The following is a 10,449-nucleotide window of genomic DNA, read 5'->3' as shown; positions in this document are numbered from 1 at the left end:
TTGAAGAAGTTTGATGTAAGATTGGAAGTTGAAGGCATTCAGTTTCCTTCACATTAGTGTGCATAAGAAAAGGAAAACAAAAAGCTTCAAGCTAATTGTTAGATCTGCTCAGCATATGATCAGAATATATGATAAACTAGTGCTGTATCAAGTTTGTACAGTCACACTAGAGTCTACTAATGTGCAATCTGATTGGGTGCATCAAGGCTGTTCACAGAATAGACTCAAAAAGAGAGAAGCAGTATAGATAAACTTTAGCTTGAAGCTGGGTCACTACAGTGAGAGCTATGCTACTTATATACATTTCTATAATATGGTGCCATTGTGTCTAGTCATTGGAGATAGAACAATAAGATATTGTCTATTGTTTATTGATGAGATGTACATTGTACATTAAAGAATAATAGCATGAACTGCCTATTGTGATTGAGTAATCATCTTATGGTTGAATAAGTGCCTTTAGATAAGATAGACACCCTGATAAGATAAGATCAAAGATAAGATAATTGAGATAAAAGATAAAATAAAAGAAAATCATAATAGTAATTGTCAATATATTATAAGATTTCCTATGATAGCACTTGTAATGAGAATCTCCTTTGTTATCAGATTCACTATGAGTATTGGTTGGCCATAGCTTATAAAAATAGTAGATTGAATTCTTCTTCTGAGATTTCTGGAGAAAGTAAAGATTAATCTCAGGTGAAATAGAATATAATCAGAATACATTATCTCTGAAGAAGATAGTGTTTGTATTTATACATCTTCTTTTGTATTATCTCTGTATTTTCTTGATTGCTAGTATTCAGAGTATTAACTTATTTGCACTTTATTTGTGATCATTTATTGAAATATGCTATACCTGTTAGATCTGCTCATCATATGAGTTGAACTCATGATAAATGGATGCTGTATTGCATTTGTACAGTTCTATTAGAGTCCACTTTATAGTGTTTGACTTGTTGTGAGAATCAAAGCTTTGCAAGTAGGCTCAAGAGTGAGTGGTATAGAATAAACTTTAGCTTAAAGCTGAGTCTACTACAGCAAGAGCTAAGCTACTTATATATATTTTCAAATATGATAAATATAGTCCTATTTATTGTAGTTATCTGTGAGTCAGAACTGAATGAGCATATAATAGATGCATAAAACAATAGGTATCATCTGTTGGCAAGATGTTAGTCATGAGTCATAATATAATAGCATGAGTTGTCTGATATAGTTGTGGCTACTGGTCTGAGCTGGATGGATATAGTGATCACTGATAGGATTAGATAAGTGCTGAAGATTAAATAAGCATCTGTGATAAGATAAGATAAGTGAAGAAATCATAACAATACCCTTTAGAATAGTTTTTGATGATAAGGATGCTGCCAGCTAGAACTCAAAGTAAGTACAAGCAAGCCAGATACAAAAAAAATATATTCACCTCATCTTTAGAAAAATCACTATCTGGATCCTTCTTTTTAGCTATGCTATCATTAATAGCTTTTTTCTTACTCTGATTGCACTGCTGTCACTTCTGAGAAGGTTGTTTGCCAGTTGGACTCTTATCAGACTTCTGTTCAATTGTGATTGAGGCTTGAAGCTTTACTGTCCTTTTGCTACAGTGACTATGATCAGAATAGAATTTAATATCAGCCATAGAAAGTGAGATGACAACATGCTAACTCACTACTGCTACTAAATGGACCAGCTCTCTTAGTTGGAACTATATCATCAGCATTGTTATACCAATCAATATTATTGGCATCTTTGAGATTGCCATGTTTATTGTAGGCATATGCCTCAAATTCAAGAGAGGCTGACAGATGAGATAAAGATTTAGTGTGTGCTGTTCACCCTTAAAATATTATATAGTATATATCTCCTTCTAGCAATCATTCAGAAGGATAAAAACAGATCATAAGAATAGCTCCAAGATCAGAAATCATCTCATATCCTAATAGATGATGCTGCAGATCTGATATACAAAGAGTATAGGTTTTGAGAAGATGATCATGTAAAGATACATAATGTCTCTGATACAGATGATGAAGAATATCATTGATGGTTGTATAATTTGATACTACTAGTATAAGAGTTAACACTATATAGATAGAATAGATATTGTGTGTGTCACTGCTTTCATAATGAAGATTGTCTCCTGTCCAGAATTTGGGTTGGAATTGGTATTGGTCTTAGGCTCAGTTTTGTCTTTCAGTGAAAAGAGCAATGTATGAGTGATACTTTCAGCTGAAGAGAATAAGAAAGATGCACATTGGTTATTATTATTCTCAGAGGGTATTCAGTCACAAAAACTGTTGCAATGCCTGTCTTCAAGAGCCTGAAAAACTGATCTAGATGCATTTGTAAGATATGAGATCAGCAAAAATGAAATCATAGCCCAGAAAACAGTTGATCAAGAGTAAAGAAAGTGAGAAAGATCATGTTGACTTTGAAGTTGATCAATTAGTGCAAGAGCCAACATGAACATGAAGAGTGAGACCACACAATAAAAGCACATCAGAATAAGAGCATCTGTGAATGAATTAACCAAAGTGGAAAATTTGAGAAAAAACAGATAGGTTAGTTCTGATATAGCCTAGAGAATGCTGAGTGCTGGAGTAAGAAAGAGTATCACTGAAATAGCAAACCAAAGACTTGCACAGAAGACAATGATATTAGAGAATAAAGTGAGAAGAATCTCATACATCTCTCTACTTCAGGAGAGAAGTCAGAGAGGCATTTTGATGAGATACCATTGCACTACAGTGGTGGACTCTTATATCTATCAGATCCATATCAAACTAGAAAAGGATTAGCTGTAAACAAGAGGCAAGAATAAGAAAGCAATACTGCAGAAAGTTTCTTGACTCCAACTCTTGCTGAGTAGAGTTAAATAGCTAGTGATATATTGCATATTAGCTAAAGAGGTCATTACAGAAGAAATAATCATGATCTGAAAATAGAGAGCTGAGAAGTAATAACTGAAATAAATGTCAAGCTTTAAGCAGTGGGCAAATCCAAGAGTAACAGAATAAAATGGTTAGAATGATTGTCAACATAGTAGTTCTAGAGAAAGGAGGTCATACAATCAATCAGTTGATTGATGCTATTTCAAGATCTAATGATACTACTTGGATATCTATATATATAGCCATATATGGCTGTGTTTTATACAGGTTGTATAGATGCAGTCTATACTGTATACTGATCCATATAGTTGTTATCAAGATTAAGCATGATACAGTTATGATATCCATATCAACTGTCTTATAATATCATAATTACAGATATAGTGCAGATCTCTAAGTCTACAGGATATGACAGAACAGCTCACTTTGGAAGAGATGATGACTATCAAGGAAGAAGAGGCTATAAGTGCTTGCTCATGCTTTTCAATTGAACATTAGTGTCAGATGATAACCAAATAATCACAAATGCTTGACACTGCAACTGCTGGAATCTAACACTAACTGATGATAAAGCATAATGATAAGAATTGTTGAAAATCCTGGGTGCTGTGCAGGATAGACTCCAGGCTGATAGAATCAGATAGAATGAACTTGTTCTACTACAGCTCCTAGAGAGCTTGTATTTATACTCTTCAGGCTTATATTTAGAATTTACTACAACTTTCTCTTTCTCTTAAGCTTACTCATCAACTCTTAGCATGATGCCAGATTGCTCTTTCTAGAACTTTTCAACAAAATCCCAACAAGAATGATAAGGTATGTGACAATAATAAGCAGGATGAGATAGAGAGGTTGATAGACTACAGCTGCCAGTGTAGAAACTGAGATGGTAGCCACACTGAGAGTCTAAGAGATTGATTGATATAAATTAATCTTAGCTTGAGACTAGAGTATATCACTGTAAACTACTAGCTTAAATACTGTTCAGAAATGTTTTGGCTCTACAGATGACAATTGTCTTATTATTGTGTCTACTACTCATTGGCTGATGATAGTACTCTCTATACTATGCAGATGCATTATTATCTGCTCATAACACCATTGCTATAGTGATTGTTGCATGAGCTGCAGTTGTTCTGACTGAGATTGCATCATTGCACAGTCATTCTGTATGATCAGCATGCTGATGCTGGCTATGTATCATGTGGTGATGAGTAAAGTGTAGCATGGTATCATCATGCATGCATCATCTCTAGTTCCATATGGCTTCAGCAGGGTTTCCACATAGCTGAGAGTCCTTATCTGTTGGGGATCATTGGGCTTTTGTAAGTGTTGGCTTACTAAGCATCAGCAGGTTATGATTAGAGACTAAAATCATGACAATTAGTACCATATGCTCATGTTGTGCCATCACATCAGTATAATCAATGATATTCCCAAGGTATTTAGTTCCTTGTGCCAAGATGGTATTTGAAGTAGGTGCGATTTACAGTCCAATGTCAGTGAGGAAAATATAGTGGAATGCAGAGTCGACCAATCACAGGTGCTGACACATCTTCTTGACTTGTCTCCATTAGATTCATGCCGTTTGACCTGCATACAAGATCTGGGACCTTATTTCCTGAAGCAGATAGGTTAAATAACGAACAATGCTGGGGCACGAGGTGGCATTGACAGAGGATATGTGTATACTGAGGATTCGTCGTTATACGAGGGTACATATAACGGCTCGGGTTGCCGATATCTGAACGGAAGAAAACAACAGCCCGCCCGCCGTGGTACCCCCGAGTCCGGATCCATCTCTGCACGTAGGGGAGCTTTGATTTCCGCATGCAGGACGCAGATAAATCTGTAGGCGGTTGATACGACTCGGAGATAGTGTGGTGTGGTGCAGCAACTCCGTTTGCAGTTAGTCTGCCCGAGATAGGTGGAGGGCTTTCCAACACCGGTCGGATGAATAACTTGGATCTGATGCATGCACATGCCGTGTCGGTGTCGGTGTTGGTCTTGGTCATAAACATGTGTTTTGGAGTCTGAAATTTGCCCTCGTCGCCGAGCGAACGTGTGAGTCTGGCGTTGGTGCTGGCTAAATTCTGGGTCCTGAGCAATAGAGAATGTATAAAAAGTTTTTGTTTGAGTAAAAAGACCATGAGAAAAACATGATGCATGCTTAGTCATCCATAATCATGTTTTTCCTTCCTTCCCCACTGCCAGGCCAGGACAGCGCCAGGTCTGACGCCGCATCACACTCCGTGTCGGTCTCAGTTCTTCCTTGGATTTTCCTGGATCTACTACCGCGGCAGGACGGTGAGCGGCACAAATCATTACCGAACGGCGCATGACTCGGCTCGACGATCGAGGGATGATGTTGCGCCCATTAACAATGATTGACGCTGTACGTACGTACGTACTACTACCACTACTGCTGTATTCGAGATCACCGATGATCTTGTGGGTCCACGTAGTGTGTCGAGCGAACGAAGTCTGGAATTGAGCTTCTCCATGCGAAAGGGACCTGCTCGAACGGTGAAAAGCACTCGTATCTGGAATCTGGAATGCGCGAAAATCCTTGGGCTCCCCACCCCCCCGCGTAATCTCCGCCTCCTCCACGAGAAAACATGGACCCATAGGTACCCCCACCCCCACCACCCCCCCTGTCTATGTTTCTGATCTCGTATGTCTCGCGGCACAGAGGAACCGGCGGGGCGGATGAACTCGGACCCGACGCTTGCTTAGCCTTCAGTTTTCGTACGAATACACTCTTAAGTTTGGGGGGGAAAAAATGCTGTATTCACGCCAGATCTACCACGGGACGGACGGCGAGTTGACTTTTGGTGATATGAAAAGGCTCCCTGGACCCGGTCGGTACCTTTCCCAGCGCGCTTGGCGGTATCATTACACACGGGTGCTTCTTCCTTGCCAAGTTCAACGTCTGTTTCCCCACATCCAAGCCGACCCGCCACAACGTTCACCCGGGATCTGCAGAAATGATGGGTGGTGATCTGGAGAGGTGGACCCATGGGTGTCAACTAAACTAAGACGGCGGGAACGCGTCCTGGGCGAGAGCGCGTGGATTCGGCTATTTGATACCGTATTGGGTCAGGGCGCGCGTCCTGGAAAAAATCGGTTTTTTTTTACCAGCTGACTTTTGTGGAGGCGGATCTGGATCAGCAGCGGAAGTACGCATGGTGAGGCGCTAATGATATTTGTAGAATCGTAGCACGGGTTATGGTAAATTGGAAAAGTCTCATGATGTGATGATATAGCATGTGGAATGGAACACGTCATGATAATTATGGGTACTAGAACGTATGGAGGTATAATGGTATGATTAAGGAGCTAGAAAGCGCCAATGGGGAGTACGGTAACTGCCTTGGCCTCTGATGCGAGCAGCTCGGAGAGGCCGACGTAGTAGGCGATGAAGGCGGTGATGATGCCAAATGCACCCCCTGATTTAGCGAGACTGGAGGAATTGTGAGCTAAATGAAGAGAAAGAAGAGGATAGAAGGCGTACTGGGTGCTGATCGTAGTGGAAGCGGAGATCTCTGAGCAGGCGAGAAACATAAAGGTGACAGAGAGACAGCCGAAGAGGGCGACGAACGCGGCAGACTTGCGGAGCGAGGTGATGCTGCGTAGACGGGGTTAGTCAGCGATAAGGGGAGAAGAGAACGGACTGACAGGAACAGAATGGTGACTATCATCCAGGTGAAGAGATACACACCGAGCGCAGAGGCGAGCTCGGAAGTATCTGTGCCATATGCATCGAGAATGCCAGAGTTGGGGATGAAGATAGTGGCATAGGACATCCAGAAAGCGCCATAGGAGGAGAAAGCTGGGGATATCGATAAGGAGTTAGGAGGTGTGGGGTAAGGGGCCGTGGGCGATGCGTACCTGTCCCGCCAAATGCGTTGCCTCGAGGAAACTCCCACATGCCAGCCAACAGCTGAGTCAGCCCGCCGCAGAAAATGGCCATTCCGACGACGACATTGGGCGTTTTTATCCCGCGAGTTTGGACGTTGTACATGGAGAGGATAAACGTCGTCGAGGCAAAGGAGAACAAGCCGAGGGTGCCGGCATTGGCGATACGTGTCGGGCGCAGCACGGCGGTGCTATGGGGAGGCGGGCTGGCCTGGAGAGCGCCAGCGCCGTTCGAGCTGGAGGAAACGCCTTTTTCAATGTCGGACATGGTTAAGTTGGAATTGAAAGACGATGGAGAACGAAGGATCGTGAGTATTTAAGGGCAGAAAGAAGTTTGGTCTTGTTAGTGGTCGGTGGTAATATGGCATATAGGTTGACGTTAACGAGGGTATTGAATAGAAATGAAAGGCTACTCTTAGGGATCACAAAACGGCTCCCGGGTCGAGAACAACGCTTGTGGATCAATCATGCCATGCCTAGCTTGGAATGGAGAAGGCGGGTCAGGTGCGAGTTGGCGGAGATCATCGATGCGATTTAGAGCGAAGCAGGCGAGATAGACGAGAAGAAGTCGACGTCCGTGCGATCCGCGGTACTTTTGCAAAAATTCGCAAATTCAGAACGCGCTTTTCTCTAGGCGGCGAATCGACGTCAAAGCAAGAAGGAAGGGAAGATAGCCAGGCCAAATAACCCCCTAGTCGCAGTCGGGCGTCCGCATGCATATTACAGGGGTCGCCACGGGATGCCCCACCCCCACAAACGACATCACATGCCCTTCCCCGCACTTGCTCTCCACGTAATCTATATCACCCCCTACGCTGACCTCATCTTCCCCATCCATGGATCACCTTTCTCCCGAATCCCGCCGTCGTGCCGCCCCTACAAAAACTTTTGATCCAATTTCAAATATTCCAATCAGCAATACGGATGTCTCAGCCACGATCGGTGTGGTCATCCGTTCCGGGGCCCCGTCTGGGGTATATAAACTTCCGAAAACCGCCACTGTCTCTTATCCCCCTCCCACCTTTCATCCACTACCATGACTTCTTTCTCCTACGAGTTCAACACCCCCGTCTACAAGGGCAAATCCTCCTTCCCCACTGGCCTCTTTATCGGCGGCAAGTTCGTCCCTGGTTCATCTGGCAAGACCATCGAGTACGTCGCGCTTTCGTTCTATTTTCGTTTTCTTTCTAACCTTTTTTACAGTGTTATTAACCCTACCAACGGAAAGCTCATCACCTCTGTATCTGAGGGAACCGAGAAGGATGTCGATCTCGCCGTCGAGGCGGCCCAGAAGGCCTTTGAGACCACCTGGGGTCTCAAGTCCTCTGGCTCACAGCGCTCTGAGCTTCTCTACAAGCTTGCTTCCCTAATGGAGCAGCACCACGACGAGCTCGCGGCTTTGGAGGCTCTTGACAACGGTACGTGCCTCTTTGGACTGCGCGTCCCTATCCAGGACCTTCCTAATCCTTTTTTTTTTTCAGGAAAAACTTTCGGATGGGCCAAGGGAACCGATACCGCTGCTTCCATCGGAACTATCAAGTACTATGCCGGCTGGGCTGACAAGCTCTCCGGTCAAGTCATCGAAACCGACGAGAACAAGCTCGCATATACTCGCCATGAGCCTATTGGTGTCGTTGTACGTAACCTTTCTTTTTAACTCATTCGCCTCTTTCTCATTCGTTCTAGGGCCAAATCATTCCATGGAACTTCCCTCTCCTCATGTTTGCATGGAAAATCGGCCCTGCCCTCGCTACTGGCAACACCATCGTCATCAAGCCCTCCGAGTTCACTCCTCTGACCGCTATCCGTATGGGCTCTATCATCAACGAGGCTGGCTTCCCTCCTGGTGTCGTCAACATCGTCACCGGTTACGGCCAGACCGTCGGTAACGCCATCAGCTCCCACATGCACATTGAAAAGGTGCCTACTTTCAATTTCAAAACTTTCTAACTTTCTGATTCCCCTCCAGGTTGCCTTCACCGGTTCCACCCTTGTCGGTCGCAAAGTCATGGAGGCCGCTGCCAAGACCAACTTGAAGAACGTCACTCTCGAACTCGGTGGAAAGAGCCCCAACATCATCTTCAACGATGCTAACATCGACCAGGCCGTCAACTGGGCCGCCCATGGTATCTTGTGAGTTTTCTTCAAGTTACCTTGGTTGCCACCGCCACCGCCATCTTCCCCGCATTACACTCGCTCCATATACTAACGGCTTCTTTCCCCTGCAGCTGGAACCACGGCCAAGCGTGCTGCGCTGGCTCCCGTATCTTCGTCCAGTCCGGCATCTACGACGAATTCTTGAAAAAGTTCACTGCCAAGACCCAGAGCATCAAGGTTGGCGACCCCTTCGAGATCGGCATGGACCAGGGTCCTCAGGTTTCCCAAATCCAATATGACGTGAGCCTCTGTCTCCCTGGCCCCCCTTCCTCCGATATGTTCCTAACAAAACTAACGGCACCGATTTTAGCGTATCATGGGCTATATCGAGTCCGGCAAGTCGGAGGGTGCGACCGTCCACAGTGGTGGAGCCCGCCACGGCAATGAAGGCTACTTTATCCAACCCACCATCTTCACCAACACCACCCCGGACATGAGGATCGTCCGGGAAGAGATCTTTGGTCCCGTCGGTGTCGTGATCAAGTTTGAGGACGAGGAGGACGTCATCCGGCAAGCCAACGACACGAGTACGCGTCCCTTTCTTTCTCCCCAAAACAAAATCCGCTAATTCCTTTTCTCCGCTTTAGTGTACGGTCTCGCCGCTGCCGTCTTCTCGCAAGATATCAACCGCGCCCTGGAAACCGCCCACAAGCTCAAAGCCGGCACCGCATGGGTCAACTGCGCGAATCAGATACACTTTAACGTTCCTTTTGGTGGTTTCAAGCAGAGTGGTATCGGACGGGAGTTGGGCGAGTATGCGCTCCACAAGTGCGTGTTTTTTTTTTTTGGGTCCCACCCCCTTCCCCTTCACCCGTTGATCCGTGATGGCTGATGGGGGGCTTTTCTATTCATAGCTACACAAACGTCAAGGCCGTGCACGTCAACTTGGGACACCGGATGTGAAAAGCTTTCCCCCTCTGGATGAGAAGTTAAACTATATTGTAACATGCACATTGTATTATGATTTTTTATAACATTAACGTCAATGGGATTTCTTTTTTCTTCATTTATCTCTTTCGTTGCATGTGGGGGCGACCCGCGGTGTGAAATTGTCCTGTTTTGTGGGGATCCAATCTGTAATTTCATTTGTGTGATAAGTAAGGTACGTACGGACCGGACGGCGTATGTTACGTTGGTTGGTTGGTGGAAGGAAGGGATAAAATAAACGCATATGGATGGATCCACCCGGTGTCCAATCCATCGAAGCTTCTTCTACTCCCCACCCTCCTTCTCCGTCTCCCTTCTCCTGCTTCTGCCGGGTGGGACAACCCTTTTCCGCGCGTGCCGAAGGTGGGGAGTGCGATACGGTGCGGAGAAAGGTATGCGGGGAACCTTGAAAGGGGGGAGGGGGGGAAAGGGTCTTCTCACCGGCGATGGTATAGCCTAGAGCGATATAGGACAAAAACTAGACGGGGGAGACCTTTTTCTGGACGTTCGGGTCCTCCTCTCTCGGGGGCGGGAGGAGTCGTTCTACCCT

General features: G+C 44.9%; 4 protein-coding genes across 4 annotated transcripts; 2 read left to right on the top strand and 2 right to left on the bottom strand.

The window, feature by feature from the left end:
* Positions 1-4,532: 4,532 nt before the first annotated feature.
* BT62DRAFT_1012548 (uncharacterized protein) lies at positions 4,533-5,917 on the bottom strand (the record flags this gene model as incomplete). The annotated part of the gene is made up of 4 exons (XM_043177943.1): positions 4,533-4,997; positions 5,106-5,412; positions 5,480-5,634; positions 5,693-5,917. 4 exons carry the CDS (start codon positions 5,915-5,917, stop codon positions 4,533-4,535), a joined length of 1,152 nt encoding a protein of 383 aa, XP_043034115.1.
* A 78-nt stretch (positions 5,918-5,995) lies between these two features.
* On the bottom strand, positions 5,996-7,547 carry BT62DRAFT_937870 (Gpr1 family protein). The gene is made up of 4 exons (XM_043187419.1): positions 6,789-7,547; positions 6,576-6,729; positions 6,412-6,525; positions 5,996-6,360 (listed from the first exon to the last, which is right to left on the bottom strand). Exons 1-4 carry the CDS (start codon positions 7,081-7,083, stop codon positions 6,237-6,239), a joined length of 687 nt encoding a protein of 228 aa, XP_043034114.1. The 5' UTR covers positions 7,084-7,547; the 3' UTR covers positions 5,996-6,236.
* A 110-nt stretch (positions 7,548-7,657) lies between these two features.
* Positions 7,658-9,982, top strand: BT62DRAFT_956819 (aldehyde dehydrogenase). Its single transcript, XM_043188389.1, has 9 exons — positions 7,658-7,967; positions 8,019-8,233; positions 8,297-8,451; positions 8,502-8,735; positions 8,785-8,948; positions 9,044-9,212; positions 9,283-9,499; positions 9,560-9,740; positions 9,827-9,982. The coding sequence occupies exons 1-9, from the start codon at positions 7,852-7,854 to the stop codon at positions 9,873-9,875; spliced, it is 1,500 nt and encodes a 499-aa protein (XP_043034113.1). The 5' UTR covers positions 7,658-7,851; the 3' UTR covers positions 9,876-9,982.
* Positions 9,983-10,039: 57 nt separating this feature from the next.
* On the top strand, positions 10,040-10,449 carry BT62DRAFT_578242 (uncharacterized protein). The gene has a single exon (XM_043181476.1). The coding sequence runs from the start codon at positions 10,144-10,146 to the stop codon at positions 10,357-10,359; it is 216 nt and encodes a 71-aa protein (XP_043034112.1). The 5' UTR covers positions 10,040-10,143; the 3' UTR covers positions 10,360-10,449.

Source organism: Guyanagaster necrorhizus (assembly GCF_019112545.1).
Source record: "Guyanagaster necrorhizus MCA 3950 unplaced genomic scaffold BT62scaffold_47, whole genome shotgun sequence".
Taxonomy (NCBI): domain Eukaryota; kingdom Fungi; phylum Basidiomycota; class Agaricomycetes; order Agaricales; family Physalacriaceae; genus Guyanagaster; species Guyanagaster necrorhizus.
This window is presented reverse-complemented; position numbering and strand designations above follow the sequence as displayed.